Source organism: Melospiza melodia, chromosome 20 (genome assembly GCF_035770615.1).
Source record: "Melospiza melodia melodia isolate bMelMel2 chromosome 20, bMelMel2.pri, whole genome shotgun sequence".
NCBI lineage: Eukaryota > Metazoa > Chordata > Aves > Passeriformes > Passerellidae > Melospiza > Melospiza melodia.
In genome coordinates, this window is record NC_086213.1 from 8619917 (window position 1) to 8644886 (window position 24970).

Below are 24970 nucleotides of genomic sequence, written 5' to 3' on the forward strand. Positions count from 1 at the left end.
GCAGATGGAAATCAGAGTGCTGTGTTCCAAAAGCAGCAGCCATGACCATGGGTTATGGTATCAAACATGAGTTTTGTGACCTACGGCTGAACACACTGCCTGCTTCATTATCTTGCCTATGCATGGGGTTTGAAAAGCGCCATAATAAAATCCACTTTTATCTTCCCTGCTTCTAGATTTCAAGTTCTTTTACTTCAAATTGACACTCACTCTGGAGACTGTTCAACAATGCATGGCTGAAGCCTCAAGACTCTGCTGTCTCCAGAGGCAAACCTCTTGCACAACTCTGGCAGCAGAAAAATGACTCAACTTGTAGACTCTGGGGACTCTGGGGTAGAAGAAACAACAAACCATGCATGAAAACACTGTGATCGCTCTTTGCACCTTTTAAAGGAGGGAGAGAACGCAGAACAAAACTGAAAAGCCAACAAGAGACTCACTGAACAGGGTGCAGGACAAGCAAAGGACCACAGCTACTGAACAGGTACCAGCACTCCTGCACCTGGCCTGAAGACAGGGTTACACCTCCAGCCCTCAAAAAGTTACATTTTTCAATCAAAGACATTTTGAACTATCTTAAGGCACAGATGTTATGAAAATACGAGGCATGAATCTAAGATCTCCAAACACTGTTTGAAACAAAGATTTTGCTCTCTAGAGTAACTTTAAGGAGCTCTGTTGTACCATCTTGCCAAAACATAAAAGCCATATAAAAGTGCAGGTGGGATAAGAGCCATCTTCATCCTGCTGTTGGGTTGGCAGCCAGAATAATGGCCCACAACAACTACACCTAAGATGTTTCAAGAGTGAAACAGCAGTGAAAAGCAGGCATGAGAGAGCAAAAGGGGTACGTCAAGTTGATGCACAAAAAAATTGGGTTTATCAGATTCAGGGTTTGGGATTATTTTACATTGTCCATAGACAGAGGCTTGTGAGTTCACATTAAAGACAAACACAAGAAGTGATCCTTCCATGGTTTGGGATCTTGCCTTGGAGAGAGGATGTGGGTTAGCACAGGGTGACCAAGAGAAGTGTTGTCCAACCCTTCCCTGGTGCCTGAGCCACAGCTTTGGAGGGAATGCCAGCAAAGGCATGGGAACAACGTGGTGTGCTGCCAGTGTGGCTGCACCTCTGCTCTCTTCAGCCATGAGAACCCCAGAGATTGCTGCAGGGACCTTCCTCACTACACAGAGACAAACTGAACGCACAAAAACACAGGCAAGGAAATACAATAAGAGCCTCATGAGACAGGAGGGGCAGAAGTTCCCCTGCTGTTAGTGCCTTGGGTGGGCAGTGAATCCAGTGCTCTGCACCAGAATAAGTAAGAAACAGGGAGCATACAATGGAGCACTGCTGCTGAGACACCCATGGGACCAAGCAAGGTTTAAAGCTCACAGATTAGAGCACAGTACAACACAGTCAGCAAGGTACTCCAGTGCAGAAGTGACTCCAACCTTGACATTTTGACTTTGAAATTCCTGTAGAAATATAAGTTTCTCTACAGCTACAGAAGCAGAGAAAAACTGTCATAGCCATGTCTCAAAAAAACCCAATCTGCAGCACAGGATCCTTTTTTCCCCTCCATGGTTGTACAGAACCTAGTGTGGTGAAATCCTGGTCTGCCACTCAGGCTTTCAGGTACAACTAGAAAGCAGAGAGTAATAAAAACACCCACCCTTGAAACAATAATCATGAAAAAAAACATTGCCCTTGGTACTGCAGATACCCCTGTAATAATCTCCACCATAATATGAATATGCTACCATTGCACCAGGAAGTGGTGGAATATTTAGTGCTACTGTTATCGACCTGGGTTTAGTTTCATTAGCAGCCCAGAGCTGTGGCAATGAAGAACCCATTCAATTCTCTGTCTCTGCTAGTGGTACACTCCATGGGCTCATGGAAAGCACACATAAATCCTTTATCTCTGACAGGAATGGACACATGTGTGCATGTCCCAGATTTGCAAATTGCACTGCAGCGAATGCAGCCTTCATGTCACTCAACTGCACAGCTTAGAATTTTACATTTTAATTTTTTTGATGTCTGGGGAGATTAAAATGAGAACTGGCAGCATGTGCAAGGGATACTGCACTTTGAATGCCTTATCTATAGTGATTCAGGCTTCCCGGAGCTCCAGATGAAGCAGGTTTTTCACCATGGAAGAAACCACATTACATTGCTCCCTAGGAAGTGAAACAAAACAATAAAGGACGGTTAATCTCTTCTCTAATTCCGCTCTGTGGGACAACTCCTTCAGCAAGCAGCGCCTGGCTGTATCTACCTGGGAGGGGGTCATTTTACTCCGGCTTCCTCTTCTGCTTCCCCATGTCCCTGGGAGCGCTCTGTCTCCCCGCTGCATCTTTCAATGGCTTTATCAGAGCTTGCACCAACTCAAGCGTGAGAAGTAGCTCTGGGCCCAGCGGGGAGAGGTGGGGGAGTGTGTCTGTGTGTGCCGCGGGGGGGTGGCGGGGAAGGCGAGGGAGGAAATGTTATTCTGTCCTTTGTCTTTTCAACAATTTCTTTTTAATGCAACTTGCAGAGCAGCATATAATTAGGGGTCTTGCAGAGCAGGCTTAAACTCAGGAGTAACCCTTCTAACGACCTCGGGAGCGGATAATCAGGTGCGCGGCTGCGGGGCGCAGCACGGCTCCCCACCCGCCGCGCCGCTCGGCCTCGTAATTAGAAGCCTCCACACTCCGCTGCATAAAGGCAGATTGCAAGGACAGCGTGAAGCCCTTGTTTGAAGCTGGGGGCACAAAGATTGCAGTGCCTCTGATGGATGGAGACAAAGACTCCGGTACTGGAACGCTTCCAGCAGCCTCCGAACGCTCGCTGCGTTTCTGATGGACATTTTCAGGATTTCTCGGAGCGGCGGGGTTTATTCTACCGCTTGCCGTCACCCCCCTCCCCTCGCCTCAGAATTCCTCCACAGCTCCCTAAGCCAGGGATGTGGATGTGCCACTGTGTGTGCACATGTCTCCAGAGATGCCTCCGTGGTTGTATGATGAGAAAAATGCATTGCCCCCTTTCCTCCAGCTATTTCTGTTAGTTCTCATTCCTGACCGGGAGAAACATGGCGACACTTTAAAGATGCTCAGAACATGGGGCTCCATCCAACTCCCCCCAAGAAATTCCCAAGCTAGAATGGTGTTTTAGCTAAGTTCACACTGATTTGAAACTGTGGTAGCAAGTACTATGTTTAAGTTGTAGCTGATGTTAGCGTAATTCCCCTCAACACTCTTAGTATGAATAAAAAAAGCCCCTTCTTAAAATCACGTCTCTTTGCTGATCACAACTTGCTTTTCTCTGTTTACATAACTTTAGGCACAGGACTAAATGAAAATTGATATTGCAGTGTATCCTAGCTACAGGAAGGAAAGAGGAGGAGGAAGGAAAGGATGGAGAACAGGACCTTAGGTGGGAAGAATGTAAGAGAGTGAGGGGAACATCAGTCTGTGTCATGTAGCCTGTTATAAAACAATCACTGACTTCTATTTTACCCCAATTTCACCCCCTTTTTGCATCTTCTGAGCTGCTGCCATGGCTTGTTTGTGGGTTCCTCTGCGCCTGACCCTCCCCAGCAATGCTGCAGCTTCTTGTCCCACTGCAGCAGCAAAGCAAAGAGAGAAAACCAAACAGCTCAGGCAACCTGAACACAGCACAGCAACAGACTGACAAAAAGCAGCAAAGCCAAAAGTGCTAGAATAACAAAACTGAGAAAAAAAAAAAACCCAACAGAGCCACTCAGAAACTGTGAATTGCCAGACAAGCTCCCTTGGAAAGAGCATAAGAGGCAGGTTCAGGGAAGAGCAATATCCACAAGGCAACACAGCGCCAGTGGTTTTTCACCTCTATTTACAATGACAAGGTAACAGAGGCTGGAATAGAACAAAACATGGAAGATTTTCATAGGAAAAATCAGGACACTGTGCCAAGGATGGCTGCCCTCAACTCAAGCTATCCATGAACTCACATTTGTAGGCACTTAAAACCTAGCAAGATCATTAACAAGCTAACAAGAATCACCAGCGAAAGGAACATAACCTGGATTCACTAAAGTGAATTTCTGAATGATTCAATAAAGTTTCATTCTGAATGATTAAAGGGCAAAGGCAGCCAGACACTGAGTTGCCACAGGTAAATAAAAACTAACAAAAGATGCCGTGATACACGCTACCCTACCTTTTGCATACCAGTACAAATGCTGCTACATCAAAGTGGTCTCCATCCTATTGCCAGTCTGCCTTGTGCTCTCCCCACTGCTCAAAAAGCACAGTAATTTCATAAATGCTACAACATCCTCCAGAAAACCAGACTGGAACAAACACTGTACAGCTCAGCTCAAGAATCTCCTTTGTCCTCTGCACAGACTCATTGAACCACTGAGCTCCATGAGCAGCCCACTGCTCTTTGGAAATCAGCAGTTTCAATGGAGCAAGGCAGCCTTAGAGTGTGGGATCTGCAAGGACATCTCCTGACTCATGACTATTTCTCATTCACCAGGGTTTGAGGAGATACACCATGGGTAGTCCTGATTTGGCAGCTCATGCCAACCTTGAACTCTGCAGTGGTTCTGCTTTGGTTGGCAGCATACAGGGACAAACCTGTTTATGCCTTCCCTCTGAAATGATCCTACAAGCTTCAGATCCACTTTTATGCTGGTTGTATCACATATTTCAGCAAAGAGGAGCATGGTTTCATCACACGGCAGATCTGCTCTGCTTTTTCTGCAGCAAGACGTGTAGTCACCTGAACAAATCTTTACACCAGATCTTTCTGAGGAACTGATGATGAATACAAATTTGGGGAACTACAAAGAGGAAAGCTGCAGAGAGCTTTTGAACATTTACAAGCTGATCCAGATCTGTGGCATTCAGAAACTACGTAAAACCACCTTCACTTCTTCCAACTTCCCATGCTACAAACAGTTTGCATAAAATACTTCATAGATCTTATATTTATTTAAGAAAGCACCTCTGCCAGCACCTTTCTTCCAGCCCAGTTCTGTTCCCAAGAGGACGTGCAGTAAATCCCATCAAAGCAGTGGGAGGGCCTGGCCTGGCCGTGGAGCGTACAGCCCATTTTGGCATGGGTGCAAGAAAGGCTCCTGCCATTGTGGAGGGGCAGGGGAGCAATCCTTGTCTCCTAATCCCTCTCTTTGGGGCTCCCAGCCTCCCAGAGGAGCAGGCCTGCCAGCTCTGCCAGCAGTGCAGCCATGCAGGCAGAGCTGGCACGGCTCCTGGTGACCTCGGAGATGTGGCGGAGCTGTACCAGATCAGACAAGGAGGAACAGAAAGGGAACAAGAGATTCCAGAGGGCTCTTCTGCCTCTGAATCTTGTTACTGTTGACTCCTTTACTGTGATTAACTCCTTGACATCCTCCTTCTGTGACAAGTGGGGGAGGACAGACTGAACTCGGTGATTAATTTATCAGTGAATTGCCTCCTTCCCTTTCAAACCTCGCCCCCACTGATGATCTTTATGATTTAGCAACACCTCATGAGGGGTTTACAGCCTGATACAGGTTTGGCAGTTGTCACTTCACCACTGAGAAACTCCATTTGGGACACTGTATGTTCCTTCAACAGACCTGGTGGCAATAGTTTGCAAGCTCCAGCCTACCCCACAAGCTCTGCATGAGGGAAAGAAATCCTCTCCTCCTGAACCTCTTGCTCAAATGACAGTAATTAGGGAATCTCATCACTCTAGACCTGGGGAGGGAGGGGATGTTCACGGTAATTGGAGACATTATATGAAGCCACACTGTGCTTATAAAAAAAAGAAGAGTAAAACCACACACAGAGCCCCCTTCTCCCAACCTGGCTGGCATTTCCTGAATAAACTGCCTTTTTCCAGGCACATCGTGTGCTTCTTAATACTGGAGACTACTGGAAGGACTCCTGCAGCCCGATTAAGTGTAATGCAGTGTAAAAAAATAGGAAGGAGGGGGGAAAACCCTTGGAAAGGCAATCGAAGTGAAAAATCTATCAACAGCACGGGGGCTCCAGTGGAGCCAGGAGTCCTGCTCTGAACATGCTCTGACTTCCCAGTCGTTTGCTCTGCCGGACACTCCGGGGACCCCAGCACAGCAAACTACAATTTCTAGTAAATATATCCCAGGGACACAATTAGTTTTTCAGCTGGGGGCATGATAAATTGGTCATGCATAATTCAAGGCCAGCACAGGCTGAGCATAAACTGCTCGGTGGCAGCTTCCAGCTCCCTGACAGGAGAATGCAAATGTGCTGCTGCCTGCACCTCCCTGCCTGCTCCCTGCCCAAAGACCACTGCAGCCCTTCCTCCTGTGCATCTCTGGGTGATTCTAATCTCACAGCCATGTATCCATCACTGTCCAGTGGCCTTCTGGGACCCAGTGCACATTGTTATCACAACAAATACCACTCTCTGCTCGACCTACTCTGTTTTTTCCATAGGCGGACGCAAGAGAATGGTTTTGGCACAGAAAGAGGCCGAGGGACTGTGTGGTCTATTGTCAGCATTAGATGGCCTGGGGCAAGTAATTTCCAATCTGCTTCAGTGTTCCCATCCACACAATGGAGATAATTCCAACCACGCAACTGCAGAGTTAGCGAGACACGCTCAGTTTGGAGCCTGATAAAGGTCTGGGAGATCCTCAGGATGTGCAGCCTCACAAACAACAGTGTCGAGTTCTCTGAGCTTATTTTAGGTGTCTAAATAAATACATCTGCCTGCTCAAACAGGAGCACAAGAGAACTCACTGTGTCACAGAAATGATATGTGAAGTGAAAACTCGAAACTTTTGAGGCCTTCAGAATGATGTCCTCAAGTTTCTCAGTGCATTCCAGTACACACTGGAAAATTCTGCTAGAAAAATCCTTACACATACATTCTCAGACACACACATGTAACTGAAGGCTGACAGACACGTTTCACCAGCTGCAGTTTTCCCATCTACCAAAAATCACGAAACCCCTTCTCTGGATCCATTGCCATTTTCTGGCATTTTAAGTCCAGCTTGTGGAAAATATTCTAAAAAAGCAGGGCTGAAATGGAATGAGGCATTAATGAAGAAAAAAGTTGTTTAATTTTGGCTGTGTATCTGCAGATACAAAAGCCCTTTACTTTCATGGTCAGTTGCACGTACCCAAAGAGGTGAGTTTGATTTACCTAACAGTGAAAACAATCCAGGTATCTCTGTTTATTTTAACAGAAACACTCTTTGTGTTTTTTTTCTGAGCATGACTGTCCTGCATAGAGCTGGATTTTCCTTGAATGAGACGAAATAAAATCGAAGCAGAGACACAGAGGGTAGAAATCCATGGAGCACAGGTATTAATCATGGTGAAGACTGAACATCCTTGTTAATATTCTGCCAGTACTCAAAGTAACCCTATTATTCAGTCCAGGAAAAAGCCCAAACAGTAACAGTAAGGATACTTTTTCTTCCAATTTATTTTTAAACAAGTACTTCTTATCCATGAAGTCAGGACCCTTTTGGCAGGATCACCACAGAGGAAATCTCAGTGCTCAGTTCCCTGCAACCCTGCTCTGACAGGGCCAAGGCCCTCTGTCAGACTCCTGTAACAGATGCCCTCCAAGCTCTTGTGGCCAAGCAACACGCCACCCTCTGACATCCTTTGTGGAGAAGGTAAGAAGGCTAATGCAGCTGAACATTTCACTGTTTTTCCCTTCCTAACTAAACCAGTGTGCACCTGTGTGCACATACACAGGTATATACCCAAAAGCTATCACAGAAGTAAGCAGGACAGACTAAATACTAAATTTCATTTTGGACTAGGTAAACTTAAGTAGTGCTTCAGAAATAAATCACATATCTAACTGAACTTCCAGAGTTTTGTATGATTCAGCAAATCTGTCTTGTGTGGACACCTTAACCCCAGAAAGAGATCCTTCAATGACAAACCATTTCTGAGGCTGCATTACAGGGACAAGGGTGAGGGTGCTCCTGAGGCTGAGACATTTGCAGGACTGAATCTGAAGACTGGATTTTGGTCCCAGAAGGTTTTTTAGTCACTAAGAATATGAAGCTCTGACAGTTTCTGATGTTTGCCAGCAGACTTTTGAGGAGCTGGTGAGTGCAACAATTTCACCAACAATTTCAAGCGATGCCAAACTAAATTCTGGGCTGGAGCATAAGCCATGACAGAGCAGGAGCTGAGGGTGAGCTGAAGGATCAAATCACTCACTCTTGGTAAGAATAACACTTCCTGCAAGACACCAAGCCCCTTCCTTTCCCAATTAAACAAAAAAATATACAAACCTTTTAAAATTTAAATAGTGCTTCAAAGGTCAGCTCTGTTCACATCAGCCCACAGGGATTACATAAAAAAAAACTCCACTATGAACAAAATTTTTTTGCTTAGTGAAAACAGCAGGAACGAAATAGTGCTAATGAGGATTGTTCTTTTTAAACACATAAAAATCTTCTCCATCAAAATTTCCTGGCACACATGGCACAATAATTGTCGTCCCAGCTATAAGGGCTGTCCATCTCACAGCAACTCAGAAACACAGAATGGTTTGGGTTGGAAGGTGCTTGAAAGCCCATTTAGTTCCAAGCCTTTTGCCATGGGCAGGAACATCTTCCACTAGATCACACTGCTCAAAGCCCCATCCAGCCTGGCTTTGAACACATTTAATTCCACCTGTAGAAAAAAATGTGTGCTCTCAGCTGTGCAAGGTAAAAACAGCAAGGAGAAAGCTTTGAGATGCCACAGCAACACAACACTCCTCTGGGATAACCACTGCAGAAGAGTGTCCATAAATATGGTGATGCAGGGAGAAGCAATGCCTGTGTAGTCACCATCCTGCAGACAGAATTCTGCATTTCATTTACACAGCTCATATCTACAACTCACAGTAAGCGGAGCCTCCCAGGCATTTACAAGGCTAGAAAATTAAAACTGCAGCTTGGTCCGAAATACTAAAAAACCCTTGGTAGTTTCATGGAGCCAAGAGCCTCTGAGAGAGGCTGAACCAGCAATTCCTTCCTGAGCTTCCACTGGAAAAAGATTAGAAGAACATTACATATAATATACCCATATGCTTTGTTTTGCTTGCTTTTTGTTTTGCCTTTTAAGAAACTTCTCCTCTGGAATATTAAAAGTAACAAATTTTAAATTTTTTTTTAACAAACACTAACCTCAGATCATTAGCCAACCTGGCAACAGACCAGAGAAAATTTATAGCCGACGTGCAACATCAGCTTTCATCCAGAAATGCTAATTTCAGTAAAATGAATAGTGTGTGGGCTTTTCATACTGCTTTGCATTTGGCTCCTCACAGCCCTGTTTAAAGCCTGGGAACCGGCCATATAGTTAAACTGCACAGATGTTCAACAATCTGTACTTGTGTTAATTACCCTAATGTGAGCAGAAACTCAACAGATCCCTGCTAATGAAGGAGAAAGTTTTCCAGTGTGACTACCGTATGTTTCATTGTCACTGTATTACCAAGCTTCTCCCCCTCCTTCCCCTGCCCCCCCAGCTCCCATTCTCTGCAGCTCCTTTGCATTCACATCACCCTCCTACCTCAGCATGCATGAATTGGACCAACTAATGACTGTGTATTCGCAACATGGCAGACACCATTAGGCTGATCGGAGGTGCGGCTGCTGAATTTTAACAGGCACTTTTAAACAAGGTAAGAAAAAGAGATTCATCACAAGCTCCCCCATTCTCTCATCCCCACCCATCTGCCATTCTCCTGCCCTTGCCACAGCTCAGGAACACTCACGAAGTGCAAACACACTTCCCCCTCCGTAAAACACGGCGGGCGTAAAAAGCAACGCAAATAGATGTTGCTGGGCAATTACTGGGGGTGGGAGCCCAGAGCTGGGTGCATCTGGGAGGCCAGGCTAACGAGGAGGAAGGCTGGCTCGGGAGGAGGAGGAGGAAGGCTGGCAGCTCAGCACACTCTGTCTCAGTGAGCACAGGCAGCAGAACGAGCCCGGCGGCTGCTCCTGCCAGAGAGGGAGAGCAGCAAGGAGAAAAGGAGAATGTTCATCTGCACACAGGAGGTAAGGCAGGGCTCCAAAGGGCACGATGGGAAGGGTAAGGCAACGCTCAAGTGATCAGTGCTGCCAGTAGCAATGAGCCAATACTGCTGCGCAACTTAACCCAGCATTAAAACGCACTCGACCTCCGAAGCACTGCCTTTCCCACCGAGGTTCTCACTTTCTCTCGCAGCGTCTGTCTGCTCCGCTCCCTGCTGCCAATCATCACCTCCGGGCACCTCTCTCAAAGCAATCTGCTCGGCAAGCAGCAGGCAGAGGGGCTGGGCAAGGGCAGCTGCCTTGCCCCAGCAAGCCCCAGGTGACCTCTGAACGATAGCAGCCCCGGCCCGAGCCAGGGTTCACATCTCCCAGGTGCCAGCCCTTCACAGCCAGGACCAGCAAATTGTCTTACAATGACCCCCACGGGAACAAATGTACTCGCCGTGCTTGACTTGACTGGCAGGCTCCCACCACAGAGCAAGGGGGGCAGGCAGTCAGCTTTGCTCATTTATTAGATCCACGCTGCTAGGTCAGCCTCTTTGTTGTTCACTGCAAACTCGGAGATGGGGCAGCAGCTGCCATCCAGAGAGCTCAGCATGTTTCACCCACACTGTTCCACCCCTCTGCTCAGGTCTGGGCACTCGCTGCCAGCTCTCCACCCAGCAAAGCTCGAGCTCCCTCTCATAAACCTTGTTCTCTGTGAATTGAGGAGACGGAGGAGAAACGGCACACAAAAAGGTGGGGAGGGGATCCAGCACAACCCAGAAAGAGGTGAAAATTATTTAGAGAGCACTTGGCTCTTTTCTCCTACCTCTTCATCATTAGCACTGGAAGCAACACAGCTGTCTAATGGCAACTTCAGACACCCATGGGCCAGCAAAGCGACATTTTCCACACTTAAATAACACTGAGCTGATTTAATTACTGCACTTAATAGTAACAAAAGATGTCTCAATTTAATCTTCAAATGGCCCTCCAAGATCAAAACACAGCTGGCTGGATAACAAGATGGCCTAGGCCAGCAAACAAGTAGGTCCAATTTGCTCAAGAGCTGCATCCACTCCTGGGTATGAAAGGCCAAGGAACACTTGTGTGCCGAACGAATCAAAGGAAGCAGCGCTCCCTCGCCCCCTCCCTCCCTCCTGTCCTCTGTCATCGAGGGGAGAAATAAAAAGGCAGCTGATTCACGGGCAGAGAAATGCAACACGATAAAAGAACAAATGATTATGTTTGGGAGAGAAAGGAAAGAGGTAAGAATCAAGATTTAACAGGTTTTGCTTTTATAATCCTTCAAGATGATTAGGAATGAATGAATCAGATTAAAATCACATGGAGACAAAGGGAAGTCTCTAACTCTTTTGTTTTTCTTTCCATATTGGACAGAAGGAGATGGCTCATTAAGGAAAGCCCTCAAGACACAGCTACAGTGAGGAACAACCAAGCTTCTTTTTTGGGCAAGAAAAGTAGGGGAAAATTAACCATTTACTTTTAATATTCTCTGATGGTCCACACTGGGCTGTGACTGTTACTTTTTGCGAACTGTTTTAAGAAATGCCCCTCTCTTGAGCAGCTTTCAATGCATACTCCTGCTGACACAAGGGCCAGGCCTCTCCAGGCACCTTCCAGAAATGTTCAAGCTTTTGCACGTTCCATTACAGCTAAACAGAAAGGTTAGAGACCATCTTTCTGCCACTGCAACATTCCTACAATCCTGAGTGGCAGGGAAGTCTGAATAAGCTCTCATCATATACCTGGGATGCAGCTTTCCAACACCCCCTTCCAGCTACTGAGAGCAACACCAGGGGCACACAGCTGACATTTTGGACCTAATTTCACTAGCATTAATTAAAAAGAAGTTTACTATAAACCAGGTTGTTGAGCTTTGTGGAGTTACTCTGGATGAACAAAAGTCTGTGGGATATTGCTGCTGAAAGCTCAAAAAGTTTTCTCTAGTAATTTTTCCCGAACTTTTTCTCTTGATGGAGAATTAGGATGAGGCAACTAAAGTGTAACAGTTTTCTTGGAGCCCTGGATCATGTTTCTGGGGAATATGGTTTCTTTGGGTTTTGGTTTTCATTAAATACAATTTATTTCATCAACAGCAGTTCTTAAGCAACAGATGATGTCACTGGCCACTGCACCATGAATGTGGAAGACTGGGGATATGGGGAAATTCCCTCTAACTCTGGTAACTCCCTCCTCCTCTCCCTGGACTGTGACATTACACAGGAAGATAATGTCCATGTTTACAACAATCACTGGTTTGCTCAAATACCCTGGCAAGGATGAGATGTCTGATCAGAGTCACTGAAGTAGGAAGGGCTGGGAGAGATCCTGTGGCTCCATCTCCTCCTCAACAGGGCTAAATCTATGTTCAATCAGGTTTTAAAGGGCCCAGGTTATCTGAGTCTGCATGCAAATTTCAGACTAATTCCCTCATTGTTTATTTAAGTACCTTTCTTTCCCAGTGACTTTGACCCTGGACAGCCTTGTATTTTCAAAACCCCATTATTTTGCAATAAACTGCTGAAGAAACACTCATTGCTTCAATTCACAACCTCCCTACAGATCTGTGTTCAAGCTCAGGGACCGAACCTTCAAACTTCAAACTCGCTGGGTTCAGACACCTGAATGGCAAGTACGAGCAAAATTTCTCATCTCTCTGCCCAACTGGTTTCATTTAAGCATGACTGAACCTCATCTTAAAGCCACTTTCCCAATCAGTTTAAGTTCTAGATCAGTAACAAGAGATCTCGGGGAGGCGCTGGCTGCTGAAGCTCGAGCAAGCGCGCGTTTCCAGTTTGCATGTTTGTTTAAGTAAGTGACAAAGATGGAGGGACCAAAAGCAATTCCCTTAACTAGAATTCACAAGTGCAACCAAGCAGAAAATCTCCCGCCTGCCCGAGAGGAGGGAGTCAGAGCCTCTCAAAGGCGGAGAGGCGGCTGCGCTCAGCGCCCGCACAAAGCGCCGAGCGCGGCATCCCGACCCCGCTGCAGTCAGCGGCACAACTCCCAGAGATTTCCTCGGGGCCAGGATGCTCAAACCTGTTCAGACAATTCACAAACCACCGTTTCAAGGGCACACCTTCGCACGAGATTCCCAAGGGCCTTTTGAGTTTTGACTTAAATGCTCGGATTATTTTTACAATTCCGGTTATGGGTTCTTTGTTCGCAGGGAGTTAAGCAATACAAAGAACACAGCGAGAGAACAATGAAGGCATTACCATGCATGATTTGTCTTAAAAAAAATTCTTCTCCTTTTCATGAAGTTATAGATCTAATTTCAGTCTTTATTATCACTTTGCCATGTGAGAAAGTGGTTCTTAATTTTAATAAAGGAAGGGAGCTTCATATTTCAACAAGAGCTTAAATGCTTCCTGCAATACAGGAGGGGGAAAGCTCTTTTGCTAACAGTTACCGCAGGCCAGATTTATGGAGGGAAAGGGAAATAATCTGCCTACACCAAGTAAATAAACCCTGTCTAGGACATACCTAACAGTGGGCAGTAGCCCAAAGACATCTTGCCCGATGAGATCATTTCTGCCCCCTCCATTTTAAGGGAAATTAAGAGCTTGCTCTGCCAAGCACATATTAACATTTCACTTATCACTAAACTTGGGGTCCAGGCAAGTACATATGCTACTGAAGTCTGTGGTGCACAACTGGACTGATAAAAATCTTTCCACCATGTTAACCCATCTGGAGAAAGAACCATATATGCAGCTTTCACTGAAATTACTAGATAATTATCTTCCTCAAATCCACCTTGCCCTTAGAAAGGAGTCTGCAGTGTATCTAAGGAGGTTCTCATCTAAAACTTAAATTTCATGTAAAGAATTACAAGTTTAACCCAATTCACAAAGTAAAGGCCCCAATTCACAAAGGCTTGTGTAGTTTACCTTTGAATAAATGCTACTAGTGGCCCACTGTTCCACTGCATGCTACCATGGCAATTTTAAATCGGAAATGCTAGTTGGGTTTGGCCAGCCAAATCTTCAGAGCTATTCCAGTTTGAAATCTACTATGGAAATTTCTTTCTCCCCAAACATGACCAATAGCCCTATTATATTACAGCCTTTCCCATCAGACCCTGTTTATGTTAGCACTGGAGCCATAATACCAAAATCTGTCTTTAAATATGGTCCTCACTGGTAAAAAGTAAATATAGCTTTGCAAAATTGTTTTAAAATTTTGTTCCATCTCTGTTCTGGCACAGGAAATGAAGCCAGTTGTAACCTCAGTACCAAGAATCTGGTTTAAACACAGCCCATGCTGGAAGTGAAATAAAAATTTGATGCAACACACATTCCTTAAATGATCTATGAACTTGGGCTGTGACCAAAAGACCTGACCTGGGCTGCCGCTACACGTTCATCCAAACAAACAGGACTGTGGGCAGTGCCAATACTCCCATTTTCCACTCGAGAACCTCAAGATGCACAGCCAGGTGAGGTGCCTTGCCCATCAAGGGCATGCTGGAGAGGAGCAGACAGAAAATGTGTGGGCGACCTGGCCACTGGGACACACCACCTGGGTGCTTCCCATACTGCATCAGCACAGAGGGGCAATACGGTATTTGTTGAATCTGTTATTCATTATTAATTCCACACTCTGAATAAGGGGAAAAAAACCCTGAGAAACTGAGAGCCACGTATGGAACACAGTCCAACTGAGAGAGGACGAACAAGAAAGTCAGTAAGACTACTTCTAGCAAATCTCAAGCCAGAGCCAAATAGAGAAATGGAGTAAAAGCAGCAGCAACTAGCATTTTTATCTTCCGACTCACTTGCATACAACTCCCAGCAAAGGGACTGAGCTGTGATAAAAGGGGCTGCAAGATACCAAAGGGAGATATGGTGGTTTAGGATTCTTTTCAGGCAGCTGAGTACGAGATCCCTGCCCCTTCTTCTCCTGGGGCCATTCATCTTCCCCAGGTGATGGGAAGCCAATCTCCCAGCAGGTGGGCCTGCTCTCGCAGACCTTAATGCTTAATTGCCACAAATCAATTCCAACCTTGATGCTCAGGCTGCTGCTGCTGCCCCATCCCCAATTCCAGCCCTTTCTCCTCACACTGATTGCAGCCTGGGATCCTCTCACGTTACTAAATCCACCTTTGGACACAGCACCCAGGGAAAGCAAAGCTCCAGACCCTGCTGGCAGTGGCCAGTGCCGTGAGCTGACCTTACACAAGAACAGCCTCCAAAATAAAATTCATCTCTGTGTCCCTGTGCATGTGTGCACACACACATGCCTTCTATTTTATTTTTTTGTTCAACTGGAATTAATCAGGAATGATAAACACTGTTTGTTTCCTGAAAGCAGCAGTGGGGGGATGAAATATGCCTCTTAAGCTTATCAGCTTCAGCGCCACTGAAGAGAAAGCTGGCTTCTAAGCCCAGGGATAATGGGCTGTCCTTTCAGGAAGGTATCAGAGGTCTCAGGAGAGGCAGACAGCACAATGGTGTGACCTTCAGCTAATAAAGCCCACCCTAGAGTCCAAAGAAGCTTGGGGAATATTGACAAAAGTTCATATTTACAACAGCCTGGACCCCTTCCAGATACCATTACCAGTCTAGAGAGCTGCAGCCTCTGTATGTACACTCACACAGGCTTTTATTCTGCCTCCTCCTTTCTTTCTTTGTTCCCATGCCGGCAAAAAAAAAAAAAAAAAATTAGTCAGAAAATGGCAATTCTTCTGCTAACAAGGCTCCAGCAGCATCCTTAAAGAAGAGAGTTATTTAAAATTTCAGTTTCAACCTCAGCCCTACCCCTCTACTTGAAGGAAACTCAAGGCCTCTCGCAAGGATTCTTGGTGCATCATCGTGCTCATCAGGAAGAAAGCATATGTGTTTTTGTGGAAAATCTGCTGATTTATTTATAATTCTTTAAACAAAAAGGCAGCCAACATATTGTAAAATGAGAATGTTGTAGGGTTTTTCTTCAAATAGGCACTGGCAATCAATGCAGCCCGTCAGAAATACACGCCCAAAGCATTTTCAGGCAGAAACTGATCCCCCCCAGTCTGCCTTGTGGTTGGCAAAATGACGTTCAGCCCATAACTAGAGTGCACAGGCATGACTGGAATACAAATAACAATAATATTTTAAAAATTGTTCATACAGTGAAAAAAGCCCATTTCAAAACATAAAAACTGTTTGAAGCTGGAGTTTCATTTTTCTGCCTCCTAAAATAGTTCCAAAACAAATATATTAAAAAAAAGGTTTGGAGGAAATCTGTTTTCAAGGGTAATTTCACTGAAATCAATATTAAATCTCGAAATATTTAATGGAAATAACATCTTCAGTGACAGAACTATTTTGACCACACTTTCCAGTCCAGCTACATGCCAGTCTGCCATTTTTATTTATCTGCCTCATAATTCATCTTTGCCATCCTGAAACTGATCCTGTTAGGGATCAAAAGGGATCCAAGAACTGGAACAGGTTAGAATTTACCCCAATAACATCTTCTAAAAGATGCCTCTGTATCGTGGTGGTCTCGTTTGCCATGCCAGTGTTTGACAGGCAGGAAGAGGGCTGAACAAACATCTATGAAGACCACACACTTCTCATTTTGCAGCTTTTTTCCCCCAGTTAAGAACATGCTTCCACCAAGTGCTACATCAGCTACACAGGCTCACAAGCAGTTTTCCAATTTCCTAGAGTTATGGGCCAAGCAGGCATTTTATCCTTTCTCCTTAATCCCATCCAAGCATATTTGCTATCAGGAGAGTTCAGGTGATGGATTGCAGCCTGTCTGAATCCAAAGTAGTCAAATTAGCTATTAATGTTGTGCTTAATGTGCTCACACAAACAAGGTCATTGGTTGCATCGAGACTAATAGAAGATGACACACAGTGGGACTGCACAGCCCAGGGGACTGCAAACAGGATGAAAAAGTCTTTGGTTTATTGCCACTACTTCAAAATCAAGCCTGATGGTACAGACATGCTACCCATGCTCAGCATTCCAACTGGCATCCACTCACAGCACAAACCCAGGGAGGAGCACTCGGTCCTCCAGCACCTCAGACAGAGCTCTATTGGCTCAACTGCAGCCACATTTTGATCCCTGTCAAGATTAACCATCCTTCCTCCTGGCCCCCAAACACTGCTCCAAATTACATTCATCCTCCCTCTTGAGATGAGCTAACAAAATCCACCAGCAGCAAGCAGCACTGAACTCAGGAAGTGGTGTAACAAATCCAAAGAAAAACAGAAAGAGTTAATAGTGCCATCAAAAAGATGAAGCCGTGTTCATCTTGGAAAAATACCAGCTAATTCACCTGTGGGGAAATACTCCTCAGGACAAGTAGGAGAAGTGAAAGCTCTTGGGTTCCTCCAGCAGGAACCTGGAGCCCACTAGGGCAAAATACCCATTACCAGCCCAGCTGAGGGCACAGGGACACAGAGATGACTGCTCAAGCAAAGTAAAACACCCTTTTCTATGAATAAGAGAAGGTGCTACACATGATAACATGAAACACTTGGAATCAGTTTCAACTTCTCTAAGCACTGTTTCAAGGATGAGAGGTGACATCGGGCTGCCACCAGAGCCCTCTCTAAGGGCTTTTCATTGCCTAAACCCCTACACCAGAACTGTTTTAATAACTATAACAGTGAGTTCCTATTGAGAAACTCCAGAAACAACTACGTCTGGTAGTAATTTTATACCTGTTTTCCATGGCAGAAGCCCCTGGCTCTCAGGAAACCATGGGATATTAAGTGTATCCCAGAGAAACAGGCAGGTCCAGGACACGTCTTCTGCTGCAGTGCATGGGCAACTGCTCTGAACTGCTGCCCTCTCTACTTCCAAACCACAAACACTCAGAAAATGCCTTGCTTTTAGGGTACAATTTTAATAATGAATATTGGAGTTATAAGGCTGAAAAAGCAAGCTCCATTCTGAGAGGGTGTAATAATCCCACCTGTGGCTGCTCCCAGCACGCCACTCTGCAGCCTACCTTGAAGCACAAAAATGGGAAGCATAAATGGCCTGCTTGTGGTGTTACATTATATTGCACAAGGCTTTGTCTTTCTTGAGTGAAGAGATGAAAGACAAAAAAAGAAAAAAAAAATCAGGGCTTGAAACTGCAAAGAATTAAGCCTTAATATCAGCCAAGCTGGTGACTGGATCTCGGAAACCTGCTTCCCTCTGAATTTCTCCTTGCTGCTGTGACGTGCTCACACTGAAAATTTTCCCCTGAGCAACTGCCTGACTAAAATACAGCACACCCTTACCATAAAGCCCTTTGTTAAAACATCTTTGCCATAAAGCTGCAAAACCTTGGCTCCCAAGTACATTAAATCGTTATAAACCTGCCTTCGTTTTAACCGTGCAGTATTTCAAAACACAAAGCGCTTCTTCTGAGAGACAGCACTTTAATGAGGAGAGGGGCAAAATATATAAACCAAACCTCATTATAGCATAATTTCCAGGAGACAAGCATGCTGTTATAAAAGGAATCCATGGCAATAGCATTTCACATAGCTTGAAGATTTAATACTTTTAAACAGCCACTGCTACTTTCAGCCTTTGGTGGTGTTTTGTTTTGAATGCAAGAGAAACAACCAAAATTATGGGTCCGCTGTCAGCTATGTATTTTATATTCTGTAAATTGTTGCAAATGGTGGATTCAACTCTAAGGCACGCTCAAAAAATGTAACAGAGTCAGTAAGAGACTCACTACAAGTTACTGTGTATATTCTTCCTTTAAACTTCTGCATTCTTAAAGGTTCTTGCTTTAAACACCACCATACAGCATGGACAGGGTAAATTACCCAAACCACATCCAATCCATACTGGATTGAAAGTACTTATAATGATAGTTGGTTCATGTGTTAACAGTGAAGCCAAAGAAACCTATCACACGACAAGAAAAATCTGGAGTATTAACAGACAAATGAAAGTAATGGATATAACGCCATTTAATACCACCTGTCAGATAAATCAGGGTAACTGGCACATCAAAGGGACTGCAATTAGTTTCCAAAAATGAGAATACTCATTTTTCTTTAAATCTGAAACTCGATTGCTTTCTACAAAATGACAAGTGGATCAGCCTCCCCCAGCCAACGAGAAAAATGTTACTGGAGAAAACTGCTCTTCCTAAGAACAAATTATCTATCAAAGGAGCCTCCTGAATTACACTGGTCTACAAGACTTTTAAACTTAATCTAATAAGAATTGCCATTATTGATTACAGTTCTTCCACATTAGTCTTCCAGTTGTAACTTCTGAAATGAAAGCTTAGCAATGATTAGGTATTTACTATAGTCAGTAGAGAAAAAGAGTGAAGAAAAAGATGACCTTAAAGGCCACCAAAGGAACAATGTACCTCTTTTTTCTTTTTCTTTTTTTTTTTGAGAGAAGGAAAATAAAACAAGCAAAAAACCCCAACCCCCACCCCCCAAATAATCCCATCCCAAACCCAACAACAAGCAAGGGGAGATGCACTGCATGGCAGCTTTGACTTAAAGCACATGTAACACTGATTGATGGATACTGAAAGCAGAGACACCTGTGGAAAATTAAACCCAAGCAAGCACCAAAACTAGGACAGGTTTTTATGTTTCTTTAGAAATCTACGCAAGAAGGATCAGAATTTCAGGCAATGATAATTCTAGCTACTATCACAGATCTGGGTCAACAGCAGGGTAAAAGTTGACCTGTAATTGATGCCTATAACCTGGTTAGGATAAGCATTTCCTCTTATCTCTCTGCTGCGGCTTATGACAAATGATATTCTGGACTGAAGGGTGCTTATGCTCCCTGATTACCAGCAAGTTCAACACTTACTACATGGCTACAGAGATGGAGTGGCACTTCTGACTGCAGCTCTCAGAAAGGCATCTGAACAGAACACAGCACACCAGCCCTTTTCCTAAATCCAACATCCATGATTTTGCCACTGAAGTCCTGTTTCCAAGGTACTTTTTTTACAATTTTTCCTGATGTGACTCTTGTTTCCAGGTTTAGAGCAAAAGGATAACAGATTCCTCCTTCACCATCACTTCAGAGTCATCACTCTCTTGTAAATCACAAGAGATGTTTGCAGCTCTTACCAACTTGAGCACGGCAGCAGACAGCAGGCTGGACAAGTCTGAGGCAGCATGTCAGCACACAAATGATAACAGGATGTCTGGTGTTAAGGAACCCAGCCCAGCACGTGCCTTCCCTTAGCTCAACTGTAATATTTTTCTGCTTGGCTGTGCAACTAAACCTCGAGGAAGAAGACAGCCGCAAGCAACCGCCCATGCTACTTCTAATCTTCCCACTTCCTCCATTAACAGCTGAGGGTTTGGGGTGCTAAAAACAAGAAGACTTCTCACAAATGTGCAATGAGACCCTGAGCTAATGGGTTAGCTGACATGGAACTGTTAACAGTGAATTGGCTTGGAGACAGGGGGGGAAAAAAAAAGGGGAAAAAAAAAAAAGGGAGACAGAGTGATAGAGACAGAGACAGCAACCAATTCAGCTGCAAGAAATCAAGCTAAATCAGTCCCAAGTGCCCATGTTGGAGAGACTTGATCTCATACCTTGCTTGTTATCAAGGCACTCCTGATACGAGTCAGCTCCAGTTCCGTTGCGGTCTACAGACAAAACAAAAAGTTTCATTCATATCAAACATAAATATTAGAAACTTCTCAAATGGCAGCCCTGCTGGAGCAACACGTTAGGTGCAAACAGCACTACTGCCTTTGGAGGCCACGCTGCTTGGCTGACAGAACCTGTGAGTGGTCACAGACAAGGGACAACAGACTCACACCAACCCACTGGGAGGAACTGAACTTATTTCAGTCCTGGGCAGGAGGTGCTCCCAGCCCTGCCCATCTGTCTCCACACTGCTGGTGCAAAGGGGAGGGTGCTCTGAGTTCCTTAAGCACATGGAGGATGGAATACTTGGAGTTAAATCCATCATTGCACTGTAGGCCCTATGAAAGCGCTGGTTTGAACCAGCAGAACTCAAACTACATTCTGGAACAGACTTCTCAGTGGCTGGTGGTGCTGTGGTCCTTTTTGGGTTTTGGCTGCTACATCATATTAAAGTTAACTGAAGATACAAGAACATGCTTTCCAAGTATCACTGTTCCACGGATGCAATGTTACTGTAGGTACAAGAACATGCTTTCCAAATATCACTGTTCCACGGATGCAATGTTACTGTAGGTACAGGAACATGCTTTCCAAATATCACTGCTCCACGGATGCAATGTTACTGTAGGTGCCACTGGGGTTATCGGACCCAGCAGCAGTAGGGGAGCTGGTCTGTGCTGTGAAAATGGAGAGAAGCTAAGACTCTTGTGCACTTGTGTGCTCCACACAGAGAAGAAAACAGACAGCTCCCAATCACAAGTGTGGTCACACGTGGCCTCTCACATCCAGCATGGATGTCACCTAACAAAGCCCCTTATCTGCATTAGAGGTGCAGTTAGATCTCAGCACCTGTGTGTTAAAAGGGTTTCACCTGCAGGTTAGCAGAATGAGGTTACAAGGTGGTTTGGACCTTAAATGCAAACCAAAGAATTTTCCAGCACAGTTTCTGCTCCTGCTTTACAATTCAGTTCCACCACCAAAAATGCCTGGATGGTCCTTGAAAAAAAAGTAATTTAAGTACATCTGTAGCTCCAGGTAAATGAATGTTCTTTCAGCAGCTTACAGGCACCTTACACACCGTGTTACATATGAGGACTAAAGCCATTGAGCCTATGAGGTGTCTGCACAACCTCAGAAAGGGAGGTTTTCTACATCACACGTCTAAGAACACACCTGGTGCTAAAATCAGTCCTGAGTGTAACTACCAAACCATTGGATCAGGTCACCCATGGCACATGCTCCTACCATGGCAATCCCCAAAGGCACTGGAGACAGCTCCTCTGCTAGAACAGATCCATGAGCTAATTACCATTAATGAAGGAGCCACTCCACCAAGCTGAGCTATCCACCAGGCTATCCATAGCAGTATTGCAGCATCACCATCCAGGGAACCAGCACAACAACGTGTTAATTTCTTTCTAAACATGCTGTTTAGGGCCAGAAGTTTATAAATACTGTTCATAAGAGGAAAAAAAAAGACACTAAGGAGAATCCTGCCACCCAGGCACCTACAAACAGCAGCATTTCTATACCTCCAACAAGCACTGGTTCCCGACTATGAGGGTTTGCTGGCACCAGGTGCCAAACACATTCCCTCATCAGCTGCCCCTCTTATCTTTGCTCAACCATCAACTTGTGATGGCTCCTTGAAGAGGAAGAGATCCAGATCCCAGTTAAAAGGCTTCACATTCAGCAATAGTGTTTAATGAACAAAGAAGCAAAAATTGAAGTTGCCCCACTGTTTGTGTTGTGTAAATGGCAGATAATAGATCTCCCTAATCCTAATGAGGCCTTCCTATTAAAATCTTTATTAGCTTTCAGTTCTGCAGATTGCCCAAAGGCTCATCAGTTTCCCTATCTCTCAGTACCAAGATCTGCTTTAACTTTTACAAATAGCTCTAAGATATTTCTCAGCTTATCAGCATTGCCAAGCAGTCTGTCTTATCATTACTATTGCAGATAAAATAAATGAGCTCACGATGATATGAATAATGGCAATTTCTGTAGGCTGGTTTCCCATTACATTTTCAACAGATTGTAAACTTAAGCACAAAGGAGAGAAAAAATAAAAAAGAAGACAGTATGTGTGTGTGTGGGGGGGAAAGAGTGGCTTTTTTCCCTTCCCATTTACCTTCAGTGCCTTAGAGCACAGGCTGCATTTTTTTAAGCTCACCTGATGAGAGCTAGTAATTAATTTTGAAAGGGAGCAGAAACACCTCAGCTCTGCTTCCTCTGAAGACCAAAACCCCAGTTACTTCTGGGATGTTTTTTCAGCTGCATTTATTGGAGAGAAGCAAGGGCTAAACCACGGCTCTGCCTAATGAAGCCATCTTCATTAGTTCTCTCCTTTTCCCTCGCAGCCTAGGAACACCAGTCAGATTGGGAATTGAAATCATGAAAAGCAACAGAACTGCGTTTGAATTAAAAGCCTAAGCTACAAAGGTCTCCGACGGCTGCTCGGGGCTGATTAGCAGGAGGCGCGCGTGGCTCCGCTGCGGCGCGGAGCGAATTTCGCAGCGCGCGGAAAAAGGCAAAAAAGCAAAAGGCAAAAAGCATCCGTGGGAGGGAGACGGGGGAGAGCCAGGAGCCCCACACGGCCGTGCCTGCCCGTGGCAGCCAGCACGGAGGTCACCGTGGCTCTGGCAACCATTTTCTGCCTGGTGCCTGCAGCAAGCGCGACAGGGTTAAACGCTCCCCTGCTCCCCCCTCCACGCAAATCCCTCGCCCTGTCACTGTATCAAGGTTATCTATTATTGGCAGTGACAGGTGAAAATTAATCTCCTAATTATTTCTTGCTGCGTAATCTGCACTGAAGGAGTAACGTAAAAGGATTACAGTACACCCTCTACGGAAGGCTTTGCTAGAAAGCCAATCATCCAGGGAGATAGAGGGGATGTGGGAAAGAGATATTTATGACGGATTTCCAACCATTTTGAAGGCGGAATGCGCTGTAACTTTATAACCGACAGCTCTGGAGTGAGGATATTCTTGCAGGTATCTTAATAGCCTAAACACTTCTTATTGTTGATTCCTCCAGGAAAAAAAAGCCCTAAGATTTATATCCATTATTGTCCCTGATTCTCCTCTGGAATAGCAGTTACTGCAGGAACAGCATCCATGTACAGATGTTTTTTACCCCCCACAGAAACATTATGGCAAACAATGTACCCAGACAGCTTCAACTCAATATTAAAAATCTTGCAGCTACCTTCCACAGCAATTTAACTGTAACACTTTTTCCATTAGAGCAAAAGCTAGACTGAGTACTTGCAAAAATAAAAGCATTAAAAAAAAAATCTCATTTTGTAAGCAAGCTAGAAATATCTTTGGTAACAACACAAACAGGCACCTTGAAATGCTGGCTTCATATAAACTCCAGCTTTCCTCTTACCACCCACCAGAAAGGAAGGTTTATTTTTACAGCATTCAAGATCACACATTTATCTTTAACCCTTCCCATGCAGCCATATAAGGCACAAATGGGTGTTTGCAAGAACCTATTTGTCTATGTCCATGCCAACACCATCATTCTAAATGAAGTTTCCAAGAACAATCAATCACAGGTTGTGCTCAAAATTGCATTAGCTACCTTGAGAGATGCTGTCACTACCAGTGCCTCTGAGATGGTTAATGCAGGGGTCCCTGTCTGTGAAGCCCTAACAGGACAGGCAGCAAGGAAAATCACCACTTGCAATCAAGTCCTGACACCAGTATCACTCACACTTATCTTCCATTTCCTTGATGGCAGCAGTGCAGAAACAGTTTCTACATGGTGCAGAAAAACCACTCATTCCTTTATGCAAACTTTCGGTGCTTAAATCCAGCACCACGTTCCTAATATTCGGAAAGCTCTGGACCAGGATCTCACAGCTGAGGACAGGTAAGTGACACAGGTGACACAGGTGCCCCGAGCTGGGCGGGATTTCATGGCTGAGGACAGGTAAGTGACACAGGTGACACAGGTGCCCCGAGCTGGGTGGGATTTCATGGCTGAGGACAGGTGGGTGACACAGGTGCCCCGAGCTGGGCGGGATTTCATGGCTGAGGACAGGTAAGTGACACAGGTGACAGTGCCCCGAGCTGGGCGGGATTTCATGGCTGAGGACAGGTGAGTGACACAGGTGACACAGGTGCCCCGAGCTGGGCGGGATTTCATGGCTGAGGACAGGTAAGTGACACAGGTGACAGTGCCCCGAGCTGGGGCAGGGTCTCACAGCTCAGGACAGGTGAGTGACACAGGTGACACAGGTGCCCCGAGCTGGGGCAGCCCCGCGGCCGGGGCGGCGCTGGGGGCGCACCTGGGCGCAGTGCACACCCGCGGCCACACGGTGGCGCAGCCGCGCTCCGAGCGCGCCCGGCCCCGCACCTGAACCCC

At 45.3% G+C, this 24970-nt stretch overlaps 1 protein-coding gene across 15 annotated transcripts in view; it reads right to left on the reverse strand.

The window, feature by feature from the left end:
• FBRSL1 (fibrosin like 1) overlaps positions 1–24970 on the reverse strand; it is a 495930-nt gene that overhangs the window by 72930 nt on the left and 398030 nt on the right. For 11 of the 15 annotated variants that reach the window (XM_063173525.1, XM_063173533.1, XM_063173532.1 and 8 more), the window contains one exon: positions 20538–20591. The exons of the other annotated variants lie outside the window; for them this stretch is intronic. In XM_063173525.1, the coding sequence (XP_063029595.1) occupies positions 20538–20591 (54 nt within the window). The remainder of the gene's footprint in view (positions 1–20537; positions 20592–24970) is intronic. 15 annotated transcript variants of the gene reach the window in all.